Raw genomic sequence first — 22,970 nt, forward strand, 5'->3', positions numbered from 1 at the left:
TGTTCCGGTGCTGGTTTCTAGGAGCGGGAAGGGTTTCTCCTCCCCGAGCATCCCCGAGTGTGCGTTAGGGATGCAGGCAGAGCGCGGCCGCGGGTACCACACGCCCAGACATCTCTGCGGGGCTGAGCTTTATTGGTGGAGCTGCTCCCTCAGCCCAGTTGATTCCCCTTTTCTCCACATCCGCTCCCCCAAGTCCTTCAGCTCAATCTCGGGGGGGCTCCTTCGCGCCGGGGCCGGGCCCCGAGCTCGCCTGGCTGCATCCCCGTGCCAGCACAATCCAGCCCCCGCGGAGCCGTCGCCCTCCGCAAGGATGGAGCCGAGGCGAGGGGTGGCAGAGTCCCGAGCCCCTGGTTGTCCCCAAGGAGGGGGAAGGGACGTGGCCCTCCCCGACGGCGCCGGGCTCGAGGGGCCACTGCCTCCCCTCACTGCTCCTCCTTCTCCTCCTCCTCCTCAGGGAGCTTCTTGCGGGTGAAGAAGCCCAGCTAGGGGGAGAGGATGGAGAGGAGGATGGAGGGGATGGAAGAGGTGTAAGGGATGGAAGAGGTGTAGGGGCTGGAGAATACGGAGAGGAAGAAAGGGATGGAGGAGATGGAGGGGATGGAAGAGTTGTAGGGGATGGAGAATATGGAGAGGAAGAAAGGGATGGAGGAGATGGAGGGGATGGAAGAGTTGTAGGGGATGGAGAATATGGAGAGGAAGAAAGGGATGGAGAGGGTGGAAGGGATGGAAGAGGTGTAGGGGATGGAGAATATGGAGAGGAAGAAAGGGATGGAGAATATGGAGAGGAAGAAAGGGATGGAGAGGAAGAAAGGGATGGAGAGGAAGAAAGGGATGGAGAGGAAGAAAGGGATGGAGAGGAAGAAAGGGATGGAGAGGAAGAAAGGGATGGAGAGGAAGAAAGGGATGGAGAGGAAGAAAGGGATGGAGAGGAAGAAAGGGATGGAAGAGGTGTAAGGAATGGAGAATATGGAGAGGAAGAAAGAGATGGAAGAGGTGTAAGGAATGGAGAATATGGAGAGGAAGAAAGATGGAGAGGATGGAAGGGATGGAAGAGTTGTAGGAGATGGAGAACATGGAGAGGAAGAAAGGGATGGAGAATACAGAGAGGAAGAAAGGGATGGAGAGGATGGAGGGGATGGAAGAGTTGTAGGAGATGGAAAATATGGAGAGGAAGAAAGGGATGGAGAGGATGGAGGGGATGGAAGAGGTGTAGGGGGTGGAGAATATGGAGAGGAAAAAAGGGATGGAGAGGGTGAAGGGGATGGAAGGGGTGTAGGGAATGCAGAGGATGGAGAGGAAGGAGCCGGGGTCGGGGGGGTGGCAGGCTGAGCAACCTGTCCCCTTCCATCCCCTCCAAGCCTGGCCCCGCTCTCACCTTCCACAGGCAGAAGATGATGAGTGCCAGGAGGAGCAGCCCCCCCAGGATGCTGCCCACCAGGATCCAGAGGGAGATGGGCACCCGCTTCCCCTGGATAATTTCAAGCACCGTCTGCAGAAAAAAGAAAGGTGCCAGGGGAGGGATTCGGTGTCCCCACAGGGCTGGGGGTGGGGGGGCTGGGGTGGCTCCTACCTCCCTCCGATGCGCCCCTTCCTCCAGGAGGAACACGCTGCTGCCCGGGACCCCCAGCCAGACCGAGCTGACCACTCTCACGCTCCGGAATTTAGCCTGGGGATGGGGAAAAGAGGGGGTTCCAGCTGCATCTCCCACCCTGAGCTCCTCCCTCTGCCCCAGCTGGAGCGGGCATCTCCTCCATCCCTTTCTTCCTCCCCATACTCTCCATCTCCTCCACCCCTTTCTTCCTCTCCATACTCTCCATCCCCTACACCTCTTCCATCCCCTCCATCCCCTCCATCCCCTTCTTCCTCTCCATCCCTTTCTTCCTCTCCATATTCTCCATCCCCTACACCTCTTCCATCCCCTCCATCCCCTCCATCCCCTTCTTCCTCTCCATCCCTTTCTTCCTCTCCATACTCTCCATCCCCTACACCTCTTCCATCCCCTCCATCCCCTTCTTCCTCTCCATCCCTTTCTTCCTCTCCATATTCTCCATCCCCTACACCTCTTCCATCCCTTCCATCCTCTCCATCTTTCTTCCTGTCCATATTCTCCATCCCTTACACCTCTTCCATCCCCTCCATCCCTTTCTTCCTCTCCATATTCTCCATTCCTTACACCTCTTCCATCCCCTCCATCCTCTCCATCCCTTTCTTCCTCTCCATATTCTCCATTCCTTACACCTCTTCCATCCCATCCATCCTCTCCATCCCTTTCTTCCTCCCCATACTCTCCATCTCCTACACCTCTTCCATCCTCTCCACCCCTTTCTTCCTCTCCATTTTCTCCAACCCCTACACCTCTTCCATCCATTCCATCCCTTTCCATCCCCTTCACCCTCTCCACCCCTTTCTTCCTCTCCATATTCTCCATTCCTTACACCTCTTCCATCCCCTCTATCTCCTCCACCCCTTTCTTCCTCTCCATATTCTCCACCCCCTACACCTTTTCCATCCCTTCCATCTCCTCCATCCCTTTCTTCCTCCCCATACTCTCCATCCCCTACACGTCTTCCATCCCTTCCATCCTCTCCATCCCTTCCATCCTCTCCATCCTCTCCATTTTCTCCATCTCCTACAACTCTTCCATCCCCTCCATCCTCTCCACCCCTTTCTTCCTCTCCATATTCTCCATCCCCTCCTCACCCCACGGAAGAAGTCGTTGTGGATGGTGCGGAGGACACGGACGGAGACCTCGCCGCCGCGGTGCAGCCGCCCTAGCCGGCAGCTCACCTCCTGGCACCAGGTGTTGCCGCAGTCCTAAAGGGATGAAAAGCAGGGTGAAGACCCCCTTAGTTCCCCCCAAACCCCAACTTTGAGGGGGTGTCATGGTGATGCTCACCAGCCTGTCCACGTGCAGCAGGTCTTCAGGGTGCACCGGGATCACCGTGGCCGAGCCCCGCGGCTCCTCGGGAGGGTCCCGCAGCTCGCAGGTAGCCTGGAGGGGGGCACAGGAGGCAGAATCAGCACCGGGGGATAAGGGGGGACACAGGGGAACCCCAAAACCTCCCGGCTCTGGTGAGGGACTCACGTTGTCCACCAGGATGCGTGTGACAGAGAGGAAGGCGGCACGGCGATAGCCCAGGGCTGGCAGAGCCATGTGGAGAGTGAGGTTCCGGACAGGGTAGCACCCCAAATTCTGCACCTGCGGGGAATGGGGTGAGCCAAGAACCCCCAAACCTCCCCCTCTCTGCACCCCTACATCTCCTCACCTTCACCGTGGTCTTGAATTCAGGCCCGGGGCCGTGGGGGAAGGTGCCCAGTGGGTGAACCTCGTAGCGGTGCAGGTTGGCATCACTGCCCGGAGGAGAACCATGGGATGGTTTGGGTTGGAAGGGACCTCAAACCCATCCAGTCCCACCCCTGCCCTGGGCAGGGACACCTCCCACTGCATCAGGGGCTCCAAGCCCCATCCAACCTGGCCTTGAACCCCTCCAGGGATGGGGCAGCCACCCCTACTCTGGGCAACCTGGGCTCCGTGTGTGCTTTGCCGGCTCCCGTGGAGCTTCTCCTCCCCCACCACCCCAAGTCCTTCTCCTCAGGGCTGCTCCCAATCCATTCTCCCCACCAGCCTGGATTTGTGCTTAGGATTGCCCTGACCCCAGTGCCCTCGCCCTTAGGATCATAGAATCGCCAGGTAGGAAAAGACCTTGAGATCATTGTGACCAACCATCCCAACCTGCCACTAAACCACATCCCCAGGCACCTCATCTCCCTGCCTTTAAAACCCCTCCAGGGATGGGGACTCAACCACCTCCCCGGCAGCCGTTCCAGGGCTTGAGAACCCTTTTCATGAAGAAATTTTTCCTGACATCCAATCTGAACCTGCCCTGGTGCAGCTTGAGGCCATTTCCTCTCGTCCCATCACCTCTCGCTAGGGACAAGAGACCAACACCCACCTCTCTGCAACCTCCTTTGAGGTGGTTCTGGAGAGCAACAAGGTCTCCCCTCAGCCTCCTCTTCTCCAGGCTGAACAACCCCAGGTCCCTCAGCTGCAACTCTTGTTCTCCAGCCCCTTCCCAGCTCCGTTTTGCTCCATGAGGTCCCCACCTCTCCATCCTGGCCAGGTCCTCTGGATTCCATCCATCCCTCCTACCCAGCGTTTCTTGGTGGTGTTGGTGAACTTGCTGAGGTTGCCCTCCATCCCCTGTGTCTCCACCATCTCCAGCACCACAAAGCCCCCCACAAATCTTTTCCCCACTCCCCCCCAGCCCTACCTGGAGAGGAAGAGGTCGGGTTCATAGCGGATGGGGGCAAAAAGCCGGACGGCGTTGTCCTCTGGCGTGGCCTCCGTGCTGTCACTGGAGGGGAACGCGTGGCCGTGGGAAGCTTGGGAAGACCCCAAGACCCCCCAGACCCCCCCCGTTTTGGCCACCCCGCGCCTACCTGCTGGCCTCGAGGGCCACCTCGGCTCGGTCGAGGAGGACGGAGCAGCTGAACTCCAGCTCCAGGGTGAAGGAGACCTGGGGGCGAGTGGGGTGGGGTGGGATGGGGGCAGGGGGGCAGCAGGGGTTCCAGGAGGGGGGACAGGGGGGGTTCTTGTCTCCTACCTTGGCATCCGAGCGGAGGACGGGGTACCCGACGCTGCAGAGCCGGCGGTGACCTGGCAGCGCCGAGCACTCCAGCTTCACCGGGCTGGGGTCCTGCAGAAGAAGCGGGGGGTGTCACCTGCGGCTGGTGGGGAAGGGAGCTCTGGGGGATGGAGCTGGGGGGGCTTGGGACGAGCACAGGCGTGGGGACCCCACTTGGAATGGGTTGGGAGACCAGAGAGGGTCAAATGGACCCCTAAATCCCACCTGGGACGGGTTGGGAGACCAGAGAGGGTCAAATGGTTCCTCTAATTCCCACCTGGGATGGGTTGGGAGACCAGAGAGGGTCAAGTGGTCCCTCTAATTCCCACCTGGGATGTGTTGGGAGACCAGAGAGGGTCAAATGGAACCTCTAATTCCCACCCAGGATGGGTTGGGAGACCAGAGAGGGTCAAATGGATCCCTTAATTCCCACCTGGAATGGGTTGGGAGACCAGAGAGGGTCAAATGGACCCCTAATTCCCAACTGGAATGGGTTGGGAGACCAGAGAGGGTCAAATGGACCCCTAATTCCCACCTGGGATGGGTTGGGAGACCAGAGAGGGTCAAATGGACCCCTAATTCCCAACTGGAATGGGTTGGGAGACCAGAGAGGGTCAAATAGTCCCCTAATTCCCACCTGGGATGGGTTGGGAGACCAGAGAGGGTCAAATGGACCCCTAATTCCCAACTGGAATGGGTTGGGAGACCAGAGAGGGTCAAATAGTCCCCTAATTCCCACCTGGGATGGGTAGAAGGACCATAACGGGGCCAAATGGACCCCTAATTCCCACCTGGGATGGGTTGGGAGACCAGAGAGGGTCAAATGGTCCCTCTAATTCCCACCTGGGACGGGTTGGGAGACCAGAGAGGGTCAAATGGTCCCCTAATTCCCACCTGGGATGGGTAGAAGGACCATAACGGGGCCAAATGGATCCCTAATTCTCACCTGGGATGGGTTGGGGGACACATATGAGTCCAAATAGACCCCAACATCTCACCTGGGATGGGTTGGGAGACGCATAAGGGACAAATGAACCCCCATCCCCAACCTGAGATGGGTTGGGGGACCACAGGGAATCAAACAAACCCCTAATTCCCACCAGGGCTGGGTTGGGTGTGAGAATGGGCTGGAGGGTCTGTAGAGGGCTGGAAGGACGATGACATCTCGGAGGGGCTGGGGGAGCCCGTGTGGGGCTGGTGGAGCCCGTGTGGGTCTAGGGGACGCCCCCGTGTCCCCCTACCTGGAGCGCGAGGCTGGAGAAGTGGAGGTTGCTGGAGAAGCGGAGGAGCAGGCTGGCGTTGTAGGCGTTCTCCTTCTTGTTCTCCAGGACCACGTCCACCAGAACCTTCCTCCTGCCCTTGCGCAGGACGTGGGGCCTCTGCCTGCAGCGGCGACGCCGTTGGAGCTCTGGGGGCTCCCCAAGACCACGCTCAGCGCCGAGGACACCCCAGGGACACCCCATACCTGGAGCCCACGATGTCCATGGTGGCCTTGAGCACCAGGTCTGTGACGCACTCATCGTCCTCCCCACAGTCCTTGAAGAAGGGGATCTGGAAGGGTTGATCTCAGTGCCAGGAGCTCCAAGGAGGGTCCTGGATCCAACCCCAACCTCCTGCACCCACCAGTTTCCGGATGGTGGTGGGTGACGACTCATCCAGCACCGGCCCCGTGGATTCGGCCACGGCCAACCTCACGGTGAAGCTGAGGGGTCGCAGATAATCCGTGGTGTCCTGGGAGTGCGGAGAGGTCCCCGTTACCTCCGGCGCTGCTGCTGGGGTGGGAAAAGCTCCCCAGGTGCCATGGAAAGGTCCCACCACGGCTCACCAGGACGTGGAAGGGGAAGCGGAGGCAGCTCTGCCGCCCCAGCGAGAGCTCCAGGCGACGCTGCAGCAGGCGCTGGGTGCCGGAGTCGAAGGCGGCTCGGGCTCCTGGCAGCTTCTCCTCCAGGGACACGTTGTACCGGAGATCTGGGGGGACCAGGGTGGGGACAGCGGGTGGGGACACCCGTGGGGCTGGGGACAACCCAGAGAGGCTCTGGAAGCACTGAGGGCTTCAGTGAAGCTCTGGAGATGTTGTAGGGATGCTCTGGAGAAGCTCCAGGGTCAGCCTGGGAGATTCCTGGGACATCCCTGAGGATGCTCTTGAGATGCTCCAGGGATGGCACATGAAGGACCAGGATGGGGAGAGCGGTTGGGGACACCCATGGGGCTGGGGACGACCCAGAGAGGCTCTGGGAGCACCGAGGGCTTCAGTGAAGCTCTAGGGACATTGTAGGGACGTTCTGGAGAAGCTCCAGGGTCGGCCCTGGGGGATCTCTGGGACATCCCTGAGGATGCTCTTGAGATGCTCCAGGGATGGCACATGAAGGACCAGGATGGGGAGAGCGGTTGGGGACACCCATGGGGCTGGGGACGACCCAGAGAGGCTCTGGGAGCACCGAGGGCTTCAGTGAAGCTCTGGAGATGTTGTAGGGATGCTCTGGAGAAGCTCCAGAGTTGGCCTGGGAGATCCCTGGGACATCCCTGAGAATGCTCTTGAGATGCTCCAGGGATGGCACAGGATGGACCAGGATGGGGACACCCATGGGGCTGGGGATGACCCAGAGAGGCTCTGGGAGCACCAAGGGCTTCAGTGAAGCTCTAGGGACATTGTAGGGACACTGGAGAAGCTCCAGGGTCAGCCCTGGGGGATCTCTGAGACACCCCTGAGGATGCTCTTGAGATGCTCCAGGGATGGCATTTGATGGACCAGGATGGGGACAGTGGCTGGGGACACCCATGGGGTTGGGGACAACCCAGAGATGCTCTGCGAGCACCGAGGGCTTCAGTGAAGCTCTGGAGATGTTGTAGGGATGCTCTGGAGAAGCTCCAGGGTCGGCCCTGGGGGATCTCTGGGGCATCCCTGAGGATGCTTTTGAGATGCTCCAGGGATGGCACATGAAGGACCAGGATGGGGAGAGCAGTTGGGGACACCCATGGGGCTGGGGACGACCCAGAGAGGCTCTGGGAGCACCGAGGGCTTCAGTGAAGCTCTGGAGATGTTGTAGGGATGCTCTGGAGAAGCTCCAGGGATGGCACAGGATGGACCAGGATGGGAACAGTGGTTGGGGACACCCATGGGGCTGGGGACAACCCAGAGATGCTCTGGGAGCACCCAGGGCTGCTCCGTGATCAGCATCTGGATGCTTCAGTGAAGCTCTGGGGATGTTGTAGGGATGCTCTGGAGAAGCTCTGGGGTCAGCCCAGAGGATCCCTGGGACATCCCTGAGGATGGACACCACGGGATGGCTCTGGTGGTGCTCTGGGAACACTCCAAGGGTGCTCCTGGGCTCCCTGGGGATGCTCCAGGGAAACCCTGACGTGCATGGGATGCTCCAGGATTGGCGTATGGATGCTCTGGTGAGGTCTGGAGTTCTGGAGATGCCTTGGGATGCTCTGGGGATGTTCTGGGACCAGGTGGAGTCCCCAGCACTCACCGATGTCCCTGTCCCGCTGGCCCCGGGCTCGGCTCGCGGCACGGAAGCAGACCTTGGCTCGGAGGCAGACGGCACCGGCACCTCCGCGTCGGCAGTTCTTCTGGATGACGTTGATGGCCGGAGGCTCCACCGTCAGCGTCGTGTTGACCTGGACGATCTGTCGGGAGCTGGCGGCGAGGGAACGGTGACACCAGGATGTCACGGGGATGGTGACAACCATTCCCCAAGCCCCAGGGTCTCCTCCTCTATCACAAAGGGAAACTGAGGCACAGCGGGAATCCAGGAGAGCGTCCCACCAGGCGGGGCTGAGGCGGGTGGCCCCGTGGAGCGCGGTGGCCCAAGCCGTCCCCTGGCCGTGTCCCCCGTCCCGAGGGCTCACCGCAGCAGCACGGCCGCTCCCTGCGCCCCCACCGCCAGGTCCACCAGCCCGTCCCCGTCCAGGTCCAGCTGCCCGTCCACGCTGCGCCCAAAATAGCCGAGAGACGGAGCCAGCGCCGCCGCCTCGATGCGCTGGGGGGGAAAGGGAGAGCAGGGGGTTGGCACAGAACCACAGAATCCTACAATCACCAGGTTGGAAAGGACCCATCGGATCATCGAGTCCAACCATTCCCATCAATCACTAACCCATGTCCCTCAGCACCTCGGCCACCCGGCCCTCAAACCCCTCCAGGGAAGGGGACTCAACCCCCTCCCTGGGCAGCCTCGGACACTGCCCAATGACCCCTCCCATGAAATATTTTGTCCTGATGTCCAGCCTGACCCTCCCCTGGTGGAGCTTGAGGCCATTCCCTCTCGTCCTGTCCCCTGGCCCTTGGGAGAAGAGCCCAGCTCCCTCCTCTCCACAACCTCCTCTCAGGGAGTTGCAGAGAGCAATGAGGTCTCCCCTCAGCCTCCTCTTCTCCAGGCTAAACCCCCCCAGCTCTCTCAGCCGCTCCTCTTCTTCTCCAGCCCCCTCCCCAGCTTCGTTGCTCTTCTCTGCACTCGCTCCAGAGCCTCAACATCCTTCTTGTGGGGAGGGGCCAGAACTGACCCCAGGATTGGTCATGTTGAGGCTCTGGAGAGAGTCCAGAGAAGAGCAACAAAGCTGGTGAAAGGGCTGGAGAACAGGCCTTATGAGGAGCGGCTGAGAGAGCTCGGGTTGTTTAGCCTGGAGAAGAGGAGGCTGAGGGGTGACCTCATTGCTCTCTACAACTACTTGAAAGGACGTTGTAGAGAGGAGGGTGCTGGCCTCTTCTCCCAAGTGACAGGGGACAGGACAAGAGGGAATGGCTTCAAGCTCCGCCAGGGGAGGTTTAGGCTAGACGTTAGGAAAAAATTCTTTACAGAAAGGGTCATTGGGCACTGGAACAGGCTGCCCAGGGAGGTGGTTGATTCACCTTCCCTGGAGGTGTTTAAGGCACGGGTGGACGAGGTGCTGAGGGATATGGTTTAGTGTTTGGTAGGAACGGTTGGACTCGATGATCCGGTGGGTCTCTTCCAACCTGGTTATTCTGTGATTCTGTGATTCTGTGATTCGAGGAGCGGTCTCCCCAGGGCCGAGGCCAGAGGAGAAGAACCTCCCTGGCCCTGCTGGCCACGCCGGGTCTGATCCAAGCCAAGATGCCCTTGGCCTTCTTGGCCCCCTGGGGCCCTGCTGGCTCCTGTTCAACCAACCCCCCCAGGTCCTTCTCCTCCAGGCACCTTCCCACCACTCTTCCCCAAGCCCGGAGCTTCTTGGACTTGTGTCCCAAGTGCGGGACTTGGCACTTGGCCTGGTTGAACCCCATCCCGTTGGCCTCAGCCCATGGATCCATCCTGGCCAGATCCCTCTGCAGAGCCCCCTGCCCTCCAGCAGATCAACCCTTCCTCCCAGCTTGGTGTCACCCATGAACTTGTCCATCCCTACGTGTCCATTCCTATGTGTCCATTTCTACGTGTCCATTTCTACGTGTCCATTTCTACGTGTCCGTTTCTATGTGTCCATTCCTACATGTCCATCCCTATGTGTCCATTTCTACGTGTCCATCCCTACGTGTCCATCCCATCCCCTGATCCAGCTCGTTGATGAAGACGTTGAGCAGACCTGGACCCAACACCGAGCCCGGGGGTCACCGTTCATGCTGGAACCCCCCTCCCAGGTGGCAGCAAGACCCCCATCCCACCTCACCTGCTTGTAGTGGGGCAGGAGGGTCCCTGGGGCACCGTGGTAGACGTAGACAGCCCCGCGGTGCCCGTCCTCCAGCGGAGCCCCCACCACCGCGTCAGCCAAGCCATCGTGGTTGAGGTCCGGGATGCCGGCCATGGCGTAGCCGAACCGGGAATCCTGCGGCTTCTTGTCAGCGTGGAGGGTGCCACCGGGGACCAGGAGGTGCTGGGGGGCACGGGGTGGCTCTCGGTACCCCACAGCACCTGGGGGTGCAGGGAGACCCCTGGGCTGCCCCCCCCCAGCCCCACTGCACCCCCTGACCCTGTTCTGCACCCCAATCCCCCTGATTCCCCGGTGTCCCCCCAACCCTGCTGCACCCCCCGATCCCCCTGCACCGATCCCTGAGCTCCCCACACCCCCAAACTCCCCTTCACCCCCAAATCCTCTGCACCCACCCAACCCTGCTGCATCCTTCCTGGTTCCTCTGCTCCCACCAGACCTCTTGCATCCCCCCCAAACCCCCTGCATCCCTCCGATCCCCTTGCACCCCCAGCCCTGCCGTGCACCCCAATCCACTCCCCAGTCTCACGGTGCTTCCTGACCCCACCCTGCACCCCCCTAGGCTCCCTGGCATCCCGGTTCACCCGCATCCCCTCCACCCCCTGTGCCCCGACACCCCCCCAGCCCCTCACCTGCCCCACTCGGTACAGGTACACCCGCCCCGTCTCCCTGCTCTGGGCCCCCAGGAACATGGGGGCGGCCACCAGCAGGACGTCGGTCACCCCGTCACCGTCCACGTCCAGGGCGCACACCTCGCTCCCGAAGTAGGAGCCTATCTGCCGGGCACAGAGGGCAAGGTGAGGCCTGGCAGCCCCTTCCCAAGGCTGCTTGACCCCCCTTGACAGCCCTTACCTGCTCCCCAGTCAGTGCCTGGGCCACCGTCACGGTCCCCGCGGTGTCCATCTCGAAGAGGATCACCTTGCCCTTGTGCTGGAAGCGAGGGGCTCCTGCCACGTACAGGCGCTGCCCGCTGGGCAACCGCAGCGAGGAGACGGCGTAACCTGGCGGGGAGGGAGAGCCCTGGCCTTGGAGGGGCTGTTCCTCGGCCACCCGGGGTCCCTGGGGCATGGAGCATCCCTGGTTTGCACAGAATCCCTGGGGCACCAAGTACCCCTGGGGCACTGAGCATCCCTGGGGAATCGAGCATCCCCCGTTTGCAAAGCATCCCTGGGGCCTTGAGCATCTCTGGGGAATTGAGCATCCCTGGAGCACCGAGAATCCTTGAAGCACCAAGCATCCCTGGGGAATCAAGCATCCCCCATTTGCACAGCATCCCTGGGGAGTCGGGCATCCCTGGGGAATCGAGCATCCCTGGGGCTCTGAGCATCCCTGGGGCTCTGAGCATCCCTGGGGCACCGAGCATCCCTGGGGCTCCAAGCATCCCTGGGGCTCCAATCATCTCTGGAGCACCAAGCATCCCTGGGGAGTCAAGCATCCCCCATTTGCACAGCATCCCTGGGGAGTCGGGCATTCCTGGCGCACCGAGCATCCCTGGGGCTCCGAGCATCCCTGGGGCTCCAAGCATCCCTGGGGCACCGAGCATCCCTGGGGCTTCGAGCATCCCTGGAGCACTGAGCATCCCTGGGGCTCCGAGCATCCCTGGGGCTCTGAGCATCCCTGGGGCACCGAGCATCTCTGGGGCTTCGAGCATCCCTGGAGCACTGAGCATCCCTGGGGCTCCGAGCATTCCTGGGGCTCCGAGCATTCCTGGGGCTCCGAGCATCCCTGGGGCACCAAGCATCCCTGGGGCTCCGAGCATCCCTGGGGCACCGAGCATCCCTGGGGCTCCGAGCATCCCTGGGGCACCGAGCATCCCTGGGGCTCCGAGCATCCCTGGGGCACCGAGCATCCCTGGGGCTCCGAGCATCCCTGGGGCTCCAAGCATCCCTGGGGCTCCAAGCATCCCTGGAGCACCGAGCATCCCTGGGGCTCCGAGCATCCCTGAGGCATCAAGTGCCTTTGGGGCTGGAGCATCCCTGGGGGCACCCAGCATCCCCAGGTCCCCCCTGTGCCCGGGACACAGAGCACCCCATTTCCTCCACATCCCTGGGGTGCTGAGCATCCTTGGTTTTCCAGCATCTGTGGTAGCATCAAGAATCCCTCAGTTGCTGATGATCCCTGGTTCACCCCACGCCTCTAGGATATGGAGGATCCCAGGTTCCACCCCACGGCTCCAGGACACAGAGCAGCCTCTTCAAGATGTGGCACATCCCTGGGTCACCCCACATCTCCAGGATATGGAGCATCCCTGGGTCACCCACATCTCCAGGACTTGGAGAACCCCTGGGTCACCCACATCTCCAGGATATGGAGCATCCTTGGTGGATCCCACACAGCCAGGATATGGAGCATCCCTAGGTCACCCACATCTCCAGGACATGAAGGACCCCTGGGTCACCCCATATCTCCAGGACTTGGAGAACCCCTGGGTCACCCACATCTCCAGGACATGAAGCACCCCTGGGTCACCCCATATCTCCAGGACTTGGAGAACCCCTGGGTCACCCACATCTCCAGGACATGAAGCACCCCTGGGTCACCCCATATCTCCAGGACTTGGAGCATCCCTGGGTCACTCCACATCTCCAGGACATGAAGCATCCTTGGTGGATCCCACATCTCCAGGACTTGGAGCATCCTTGGGTCACCCCCATCCCTGGGGACACCCCTCATACCCAAATAAGCCGCGTGCTTCTTCATCTCCAGCGGGAATTCCTTCTGGAAGGCTCTGCGGGGCGGGACGATGCGCCCACGCGCGCCCTCCTCCAGCACGGCCCCGTCCCAGTCGTAGGCGCCCACCGTCCCGAAGAGGATCCCGTCCTGGGGGGAGGCGAGGAGGAGATGACACGACGCTGCGGTGGGACGGGAAGCGTGTGTCACCCACCTCGAGGATGTCACGTGTGGTGATGCCTCAGTGTCCCCATCTCCACCCCCCCACCTCCAGATTGCCCCCAGCTCCGCATGACTGGGACATACAGCCCCGGGATGATCTGAGGACCATTTTCCACTTCTCCAAAGCGGTGGCTGCTCCTTCTCCACCCCAAGCCCTGCCCACCCCCAGCCTCACCTCCAGGAGGTGGATAGAGAAGCCAATCTGGGACATCTCCAGCTCGAAGGAGCTCTCGTTGTACCCGTGGGTGCCTGGGGAGGGCAAGGAGATGGGATTCCTCCAGATGTGGAGGATTCCAGGTCTGGAATCCTCAACATAAGAAGGAGATGGAGCTGTTGGAATGGATCCAGAGGAGGCTACAAGGATGATCCGAGGGCTGGAGAACCTCCTGTATGAGGACAGGCTGAGAGTTGGGCTTGTTCAGCCTGGAGAGCTCCAAGGAGACCTTGCAGAGACCTTCCAGTACCTGAAGGGGCTACAAGAAAGCTGGAGAGGGATGTTCACGAATCTTGGAGCGATAGGATGAGGGGGAATGGGTGTAAACTGGAGAGGGGCAGGTTTAGACTGGAGTTAAGGAGGAATTTCTTCATGATGAAGGTGGGGAGGCCCTGGAACAGGTTGCTCCATCCCTGGAGGTGTCCAAGGCCAGGTTGGATGGGGCTTGGAGCCCCTGATGCAATGGGAGGCATCCCTGCCTATGGCAGGGGTGGGGCTGGATGGGCTTGGAGGTCCCTTCAACCCAAACTCTTCTCTGATTCTGTGTGGTCCTGGGGGTCCAGGACCGGTTCTGGCCCCACGTCACCTTCCAGGCTGAAGATTCGGTCACCCAAGGCGTCCACGATGTCGTTGAGGGCGGCCTCGTCGCTGACGTTGAAGAAATATTTCTCATCGGGGTCGCTGGCGATGAACTTGATCTCGCGGATGAAGTCCTCGGGGTCCTGCTGGCGGCGCAGGTAATGCCCCAGCACCTGCCGAGGGGACCCAGCGTCACCCGGGGACGCATCCTGCCCCGGATCCCATGGAGGAATGGGGAAACTGAGGCACAGAGGGCGGGAAGGGCGCTCACCGCGATGGCGTAGCGGGTGACATTGCGCTTCTCGCACTCCGCCAGCGCCTCGGGCAGCTCCTCGCCGTCGTGGGACTCCCCGTCGGTCACCACGATCATCAGCCGCGTGGCGTCCGCCCGCCCGCCCCGCGCGGGGCTGAAGGATTCGGTGCTGCCGGGGCAGGAGAGGCCGGTGCTGAGACCAACCCGGCCCCGGTCCCGATCCCACTGCTGAGCCCAACCGCAAACCCAGCGCTGAGCCCAGCCCAGCCTTGGCTCCCGTTCCAGTCCTGATCCCAATCCCGACCCTGATCCCCACCCTGATCCCAATCCCGACCCTGAACCCCATCTTGATCCCAATCCCAATCCTGATCCCCATCCTGATCCCAATTCCAACCCCAGTCCCCATCCCAACCCCTATTCCGACCCCAGTCTCAATCTTGACCCCATCCCAATCCAAACCCAACTCTAATCTTGATCCCAATCCTGATTTATATCTCAATCCCAACCCAACCCTGATCCCAATTCTGATCCTGATCCCAATTCCGACCCTGATCCCAATTCTGACCCCAATTGCAATCCCAATCCCGACCCCAGTCTCAATCTTGACACCATCCCAATCCCAACCCAACTCCAATTCTGATCCCAAACCCGGCTTTTATCTCAATCCCAAGCCAACCCTGATCCAAATTCTGACCCCAATCGCAACCCAAACCCAACCCTGACCTCAATTCCCAACCCCGATTCCCATCCTGATCCCAATCCCAACCCTGATCCCCATCCTGATTCCAATTCCAACCCCAGTCCCCATCCCAACCCCTATTCCGACCCCAATCTCAATCTTGACCCCATCCCAATCCCAGCCCAACTCCAATCCTGATCCCAATCCTGACTTTTTTCTCAATCCCGAACCATCTCTGATCCCAATTCTGATCCTGATCCCAATTCCAACCCCAATCACAACCCCAAAGCCAACTCCAACCTCAATTTCCAACCCTGATCCCCATCCTGATCCCCATCCCAACCTCCATCCTGATCCCAATCCCAACCCTGATGCCCATCCTGATCCCAATTCCAATGCAAATCCCCATCCCAACCCCTATTCCGACCCGAGTCTCAATCTTGACCCCATCCCAATCCCAGCCCAACCCCAATCCTGACTTTTATCTCAACCCCAACCCAACCCTGATCCCAATTCCCATCCCGACCCCCATCCCGACCCCAGCTGTGATGCAGGTCCCAGTCCCTACGCCGCCCCTCACCACGCGCGGTGGATGGCGAAGGCCGTGCGCGTCTCCCTGCCCTCCTGCCGGCTGATGTTCTTGGCCGCCTCCACCACCTCCCGGGCCGTCCGGTACTGCCCCAGCGTCCACTCGTGCACCGCCCGCTCCCCGTACTGCAGCACGGCCACCTGCACCCGGCCCCGTCAGCCCCGGCACGGGGGGCCCCAACGGCCACGGCTCCTCGAGGTTGGAGGCACCCCAGGGACCGTGGCATCACCCCATGGAGGCATCAACCCAGGGGCAACGGCATCACCCCAAGAGCAAGGGGTCCCCATGGTTGGCGTCACCCCAAGGATAATGGCATCACCCCATGGAGGCATCACCCCAACGTCAGTGGCATCACCCCAAGAGCAAGGGCTCCCCAAGGTTGGCATCGCCCCTAGGTCAATGGCATCACCCCATGGAGGCGTCACCCCAAGATCAATGGCATCACCCCAACAGCGAGGGCTCCCCATGGTTGGTGTTACCCCAAGGTCAATGGCATCACCCCATGGTTGGTGTTACCCCAAGGTCAATGGCATCACCCCAACAGCGAGGGCTCCCCATGGTTGGTGTTGCCCCAAGATCAATGGCATCACCCCAAGAGCAAGGGGTCCCCAAGGTTGACATCACTCCAAGGTCAACGGCATCACCTCAAGACTAAAGGGTCTCCATGGTTGGTGTCACCCCAAGGTCAATGGCATCACCCCAAGACTAAGGGGTCCCCATGGTTGGCATCACCTCAAGGTCAATGGCATCACCCCAAGAGCAAGGAGTCCCCATGGTTGGTGTCACCCCAACGTCAATGGCATCACCCCAACGTCAATGGCATCACCCCAAGAGCGAGGGGTCCCCAAGGTTGGCATCACCCCAAGGACAATGGCATCACCCCATGGAGGCATCACCCCAACGTCAGTGGCATCACCCCAAGAGCGAGGGCTCCTTGAGGTTGGCATCACCCCAAGGTGAATGTCATCACCCCAAGAGTGAAGGGTCCCCAAGGTTGATGTCACCTCAAGGACAATGCCATCACCCCAATTGTGAGGGCTCCCCAAGGTTGGTGTCACCACCATGACCCTGGGGACACCACCAAGGCCCTGGGGACACCTCCTCACCTGGATCTGTCCCGGCCCGATGAAGAACTTGCTGAGGACGTTGCTGAGGAAGTTCTGCACCTCGTACCAGGGGTAGATGCTGTTGGAGCCGTCCAGGACGATGACGATGTCCATGTAGGTGGAGCAACCTGCCATGGGGGACGCAGGTGGCACCGGGTGGCACCAGGTGGCCACGTCCCCGCGTGGAACGTCCCCCGTGACCCATCCCACCACGGATCCCACACTCACGCTGCGCCGTGGGCGCGATGGTCCCCACCGGCTGGAGGTCTCCATCCAAGCGGGCACAGACGCCGGTGCTGAAGACGGAGGTGCCGCACTCCTGGGACCAGAGCGGGGCGCAGACCTTGGGGACAAGGGGACACAAGGAGTGGGCTGGGAGGTGACGCCGACCCTGGCCGTGCCTCAGTTTCCCCCTGTGCCTCAGTTTCCCCCTGTGCCTCAGTTTCCCTCCGGAGGCCCCTCTCACCACGAAGCCTCCATCCTTGGAGTCCACCAGGGTCATCCCCAGGTGCATGTTCCCACCAGAGAGCCACGAGGCAGCGGAACCTGGTGGGGAGAGGGGGGGGGACACGAGAAGATGAGGGGGGAGGAAGCACGAGGGACCCCCCCGGCCCCCCCCAACCCAGGTACCGAGGTTGGCTTTGGTGCAGGTGGCGTTGGGGGGTCCCACGCGGCACTTGTAGACGTCGCCTTGGCGGTCGCCGTCCCACGGGGCCCCCACCAGCAACCTGGGGGGACGGGGCAGCTTCAGGGACCCCCTCCCTGCCTCAGTTTCCCTCCCTGTGCCTCAGTTTCCCCTGGTGCCTCAGTTTCCCCTCCTTGTGTCTCAGTTTCCCCCTGTGCCTCAGTTTCCCCTTTGTGCCTCAGTTTCCCCTGGTGCCTCAGTTTCCCCTCCTTGTGTTTCAGTTTCCCCCTGTGCCTCAGTTTCCCCTTGTCCCTCAGTTTCCCCTTTGTGCCTCAGTTTCCCCTTGTCCCTCAGTTTCCCCCCTGTGCCTCAGTTTCCCCTTGTGCCTCAGTTTCCCCCCTGTGCCTCAGTTTCCCCTTATGCCTCAGTTTCCCTCTGTGCCTCAGTTTCCCCTGGTGCCTCAGTCCCCTCCTCTGTGCCTCAGTTTCCCCTGTGCCTCAGTTTCCCCCCCGCTCCCTCCTGGGGTGCCCAAGCCCCCCCGTTCCCCACCCCCCCCCCCCAAACTCACCAGCGCTCCCGGCCGCTCGCCCTCTGCAGCACTCGGTAGCCAAACTGGGCTTCCACTGGCCCCCAGAACACCTGGGGGTGCCTCACGTCCACGTTGAACCCCAGACAGAGCCCTGGGGGGGCGTCCATGGAGGTGGGGGGGGCATGAGGATGAGGGGGGGATCTAGGGGGGGGTGCATATGGGGGGGGGGTATTGGGGGTAGTGATGGGGGGGGCTGTGGGGATGGGGGATCCATGGGGATGGGGGGTCCATGGGGATGGGGGGGGCATGGGGGTTGGGGGGGCATTGGGATTGGGGGGGACATGGGAGTTGAGGGGGCATTGGGATTTGGGGGGGCATGGGGATGGGGGGGCATTTTGGGGGGAGCATGCGGATGGGAGGAGATCCATGGGGATGGGGGGGGACACTGGGGGGATGGATGGGAATCGGGGGGGGGGACACCTCGAATTCCGCACCCAGAACCCCGAATTGTGCACCCAGCACCCCAAATTCCGCACCCAGCACCCCGAATTGTGCTCCCAGCACCCTAAATTCTGCACCCAGCACCCCGAATTCCGCACCCAGCACCCCGAATTGAGCACCCAGCACCCCGAATTGAGCACCTAGCACCCTAAATTCCGCACCCAGCACCCCGAATTGTGCACCCAGCACCCCAAATTCCGCACCCAGCACCCCGAATTCCGCACCCAGCACCCTAAATTCTGCACCAAGCACCCCAAATTCCGCACCCAGCACCCCGAATTGTGCTCCCAGCACCCCAAATTCTGCACCCAGCACCCCGAATTCCACACCCAGCACCCCAAATTCCGCACCCAGCACCCCGAATTGAGCACCTAGCACCCCAAATTCCGCACCCAGCACCCCGAATTGTGCTCCCAGCACCCTAAATTCTGCACCCAGCACCCCGAATTCCGCACCCAGCACCCCGAATTGAGCACCTAGCACCCCGAATTCCGCACCCAGCACCCCGAATTGTGCTCCCAGCACCCCAAATTCCGCACCCAGCACCCCGAATTGTTCTCCCAGCACCCCAAATTCCGCACCCAGCACCCCGAATTGAGCACATAGCACCCCGAATTGAGCACCCAGCACCCCGAATTGTTCTCCCAGCACCCCCAATTCCGCACCCAGCACCCCAAATTCCGCACCCAGCACCCCGAATTGTTCTCCCAGCACCCCCAATTCCGCACCCAGCACCCCAAATTCCGCACCCAGCACCCCGAATTGTGCACCCAGCACCCCAAATTCCGCACCCAGCACCCCGAATTGAGCACCCAGCACCCCAAATTCCTCACCCAGCACCCCGAATTGAGCACATAGCACCCCGAATTGAGCACCCAGCACCCCGAATTTTGCACCCAGCACCCCAAATTCCGCACCCAGCACCCCGAATTGAGCACCCAGCACCCCAAATTCCTCACCCAGCACCCCGAATTGAGCACATAGCACCCCGAATTGAGCACCCAGCACCCCGAATTGTGCACCCAGCACCCCAAATTCCGCACCCAGCACCTCGAATTCCGCACCCAGCACCCTAAATTCTGCACCAAGCACCCCAAATTCCGCACCCAGCACCCCGAATTGTGCTCCCAGCACCCTAAATTCTGCACCCAGCACCCCGAATTCCGCACCCAGCACCCCGAATTGAGCACCTAGCACCCCGAATTCCGCACCCAGCACCCCGAATTGTGCTCCCAGCACCCCAAATTCCGCACCCAGCACCCCGAATTGTTCTCCCAGCACCCCAAATTCCGCACCCAGCACCCCGAATTGAGCACATAGCACCCCGAATTGAGCACCCAGCACCCCGAATTGTTCTCCCAGCACCCCCAATTCCGCACCCAGCACCCCAAATTCCGCACCCAGCACCCCGAATTGTTCTCCCAGCACCCCCAATTCCGCACCCAGCACCCCAAATTCCGCACCCAGCACCCCGAATTGTGCACCCAGCACCCCAAATTCCGCACCCAGCACCCCGAATTGAGCACCCAGCACCCCAAATTCCTCACCCAGCACCCCGAATTGAGCACATAGCACCCCGAATTGAGCACCCAGCACCCCGAATTGTGCACCCAGCACCCCAAATTCCGCACCCAGCACCTCGAATTCCGCACCCAGCACCCTAAATTCTGCACCAAGCACCCCAAATTCCGCACCCAGCACCCCGAATTGTGCTCCCAGCACCCTAAATTCTGCACCCAGCACCCCGAATTCCACACCCAGCACCCCAAATTCCGCACCCAGCACCCCGAATTGAGCACCTAGCACCCCAAATTCCGCACCCAGCACACCGAATTGAGCACCTAGCACCCCAGATTCCGCACCCAGCACCCCGAATTGTGCTCCCAGCACCCCAAATTCTGCACCCAGCACCCCGAATTGAGCACCCAGCACCCCGAATTGTGCACCCAGCACCCCAAATTCCGCACCCAGCACCCCGAATTGTGCTCCCAGCACCCCAAATTCTGCACCCAGCACCCCGAATTGAGCACACAGCACCCTGAATTGAGCACCCAGCACCCCGAATTGTGCACCCAGCACCCCAAATTCCGCACCCAGCTCCATGAATTCTGCACCCAGCGCCCCAAATTCTGCAGCCAGCACCCCGAATTGTGCACCCAGCACCCCGAATTCTACACCCAGCACTCCAAATGTATCATCCAGCACCCCAAAGGCACCAAGCAGAGCCTCATGAGCTGCACCCAGCACCCCAAATTCCCCACTCAGCACCCCGAAATGTGCACTCAGCACCTCAAAGACACCCCCCAGCACCCCAAATTCTGCACCCAGCACCCTAAAGGCACCACCCAGCACCCCAAACGCAGCATCCAGCACCCCAAATATATCAACCAGCACCCCAAAGGCACCAACTGGAGCCCCATGAGCTGCACCCGGCACCCCGAATTCTGCACCCAGCACCCCAAAGGCACCACCCAGCACCCCAAAGCCAGCAGCCAGCACCCCAAATCCTGCACCCAGCACCCCAAAGGCACCAACCAGAGCCCCATAAGCTGCACCCAGCACCCCAAAGGCAGCATCCAGCACCCCGAATTCTGTACCCAGCACCTCAAAGACAGCCCCCAGCACCCCAAATTCTGCACCCAGCACCCCAGGAGCTGCACTCAGCACCTCACAGGCATCACCCAGCACCCCAAATTCACCCCAAAACATCAAGATTTTCCACTAAAGCCCCTTCTGGCCCTTCTTGGGGCATCTGGCTCCCTCCCAACCCCTGAGGAATTTTTGGGGTCCCCCCTCTATCCAAAAACAACCCAAAATATCTTGAAGAAGGGGGGGGAAAGGACCAAAATTGGAAAGTTTTGCCCCAAATTTCCCCCCAGTTGTCTCAGCGGGGGGGGGTCACAGGTGGCTGAGCGCCGGGTAGCCCCCAAACACCTCCGACTCACCCCAAAACCCTTCGATCCACCCCAAAACTCATCTGATTCACCCCAAAACCTCTTGATTCACCCCAAAACCCTCCAATTCCCCCCCAAAACCCTCTGGTTCCCCCCAAAACCCTCTGATTCCCGCTGATCCACCCCAAAACCCCTCTGATCTCCCCCAAACCACCTCTGATCCACCCCTAAACACTTCCGATTCACCCCAAAACCCACCAAATCACCCCGAACTCTTCTGATTTACCCCCAAACCCACTGATTCACCCCCCAAACCTCTCCAATTCCCCCCAAACCCCTCTGATTCACCCCCAAAACCCACCAAATCACCCCAAACCCCTCTGATTTTCCCCAAAACGCATTGATTCACCCCAAAACCCTCCAATTCACCCCAAAACTGACCAATCTGCCCCCAAATCCCCTCCAGTTCACCCCAAACCCCATCCGATTCACCCCAAAAGCCGCTGATACACCCCAAAATTCCTCCAATTCACCCCAACACTGACCAATCTGCCTCCAAACCCCTCCAATTCACCCCCAAACCCCACCCGATTCACCCCAAAACCTCCTGATTCACCCCCAAACCCCTCCAACTCACTCCAAAACCCTCTGATTCCCCCCGAGCCACCCCAAAACCACCTCTGATCTTCCCGTAACCCCTCTGATTCACCCCAAACCCCTCCTATTCACCCCAAACCCCTCTGATCCATCCCCAAACCCCTCTAATTCACCCCCAAACCCACCAATCTCCCCCAAAATCCCTCCAGCTCACCCCCAACCCCTCCAGTTCTCCCCAAACCCCTCCAGTTCACCCCCAAACCCCATCCGATTCACCCCAAACCCCTCCTATTCACCCCAAAACCCTCCAGTTCACCCCAAAACCCCTCCAGCTCACCCCAAACCCCTCCAGCTCACCCCCAAACCCCATCTGATTGCCCCCAAAACCCTCCAATTCACCCCAAACCCCTCTGATTCATCCCCAAACCCCTCCTGATTCCCCCCCAAACCTACCAATCTCCCCCAAAATCCCTCCAGCTCACCCCCAGCCCCTCCAGTTCACCCCCAAACCCCATCCGATTCACCCCAAACCCCTCTGATCCATCCCCAAACCCCTCCAATTCACCCCAAACCCCACCAATCTCCCCCAAAACCCCTCCAGTTCACCCCAAACCCCATCCGATTCACCCCAAACCCCTCCTATTCACCCCAAAACCCTCCAGTTCACCCCCAAACCCACCAATCTCCCCCAAAACCCCTCCAGCTCACCCCCAACCCCTCCAGTTCACCCCCAAACCCCATCCGATTCACCCCAAACCCCTCTGATCCATCCCCAAACCCCTCTAATTCACCCCCAAACCCACCAATCTCCCCCCAAACCCCTCCAGTTCACCCCAAACCCCTCCAATTCACCCCAAACCCCACCAATCTCCCCCAAAACCCCTCCAGCTCACCCCAAACCCCTCCAGCTCACCCCAAACCCCTCCAGTTCACCCCCAAACCCCATCCTATTGCCCCCAAAACCTTCGGATTCCCCCCAAACCCCTCTGATTCCCCCCCAAAAAACCCTCCGATGCCCTCCGATCCACCCCAAACCCACCTCTCATCTCCCCCAAACCCCCTCTAATCCCCCCCAACCCCCCTCCAATTCACCCCAAACCCCCTCCAATCCCCCCTGGACCCCCCCTTTTCCCCATCCCGCTGGGTTTCGGGGTGCTGTTACCTGGGACGAGGAGCAGCGTGGGGAGCAGCCCCATGGCCCCAGCACCGCCGGCATCGGGCGCTCA

At 60.8% G+C, this 22,970-nt stretch overlaps 1 protein-coding gene across 1 annotated transcript; it reads right to left on the minus strand.

Moving 5' to 3' along the window:
• Positions 1 to 169: 169 nt before the first annotated feature.
• On the minus strand, positions 170 to 22,970 carry ITGA10 (integrin subunit alpha 10). The gene is made up of 30 exons (XM_069878357.1): positions 22,907 to 22,970; positions 17,792 to 17,903; positions 17,229 to 17,326; positions 17,065 to 17,144; positions 16,827 to 16,941; positions 16,599 to 16,726; positions 15,484 to 15,632; positions 14,243 to 14,393; positions 13,979 to 14,144; positions 13,354 to 13,427; positions 12,962 to 13,106; positions 11,139 to 11,287; positions 10,919 to 11,062; positions 10,248 to 10,451; positions 8,481 to 8,611; positions 8,102 to 8,268; positions 6,451 to 6,593; positions 6,249 to 6,356; positions 6,091 to 6,176; positions 5,867 to 6,008; positions 4,605 to 4,697; positions 4,441 to 4,517; positions 4,272 to 4,355; positions 3,267 to 3,351; positions 3,086 to 3,199; positions 2,897 to 2,992; positions 2,701 to 2,814; positions 1,571 to 1,666; positions 1,376 to 1,489; positions 170 to 482 (listed from the first exon to the last, which is right to left on the minus strand). The coding sequence occupies exons 1-30, from the start codon at positions 22,938 to 22,940 to the stop codon at positions 423 to 425; spliced, it is 3,459 nt and encodes a 1,152-aa protein (XP_069734458.1). The 5' UTR covers positions 22,941 to 22,970; the 3' UTR covers positions 170 to 422.

The sequence above is a fragment of the Phaenicophaeus curvirostris genome, chromosome 29 (genome assembly GCF_032191515.1).
Source record: "Phaenicophaeus curvirostris isolate KB17595 chromosome 29, BPBGC_Pcur_1.0, whole genome shotgun sequence".
Classification (NCBI taxonomy): Eukaryota; Metazoa; Chordata; class Aves; order Cuculiformes; family Cuculidae; genus Phaenicophaeus; species Phaenicophaeus curvirostris.

Bases quoted from the DNA above. Each gene is read 5' to 3' on its own strand.
- ITGA10 (XM_069878357.1), bottom strand. From the start codon at position 22,940: ATGGGGCTGCTCCCCACGCTGCTCCTCGTCCCAG. The intron at 11,063-11,138 runs GTAAGGGCTGTC...TGTGCCCGGCAG, and splicing joins AGGCACTGACTGGGGAGCAG to ATAGGCTCCTACTTCGGGAG. The intron at 1,667-2,700 runs GTGAGGAGGGGA...CCCCATCCCCAG, and splicing joins ACAACGACTTCTTCCGTGGG to GCTAAATTCCGGAGCGTGAG.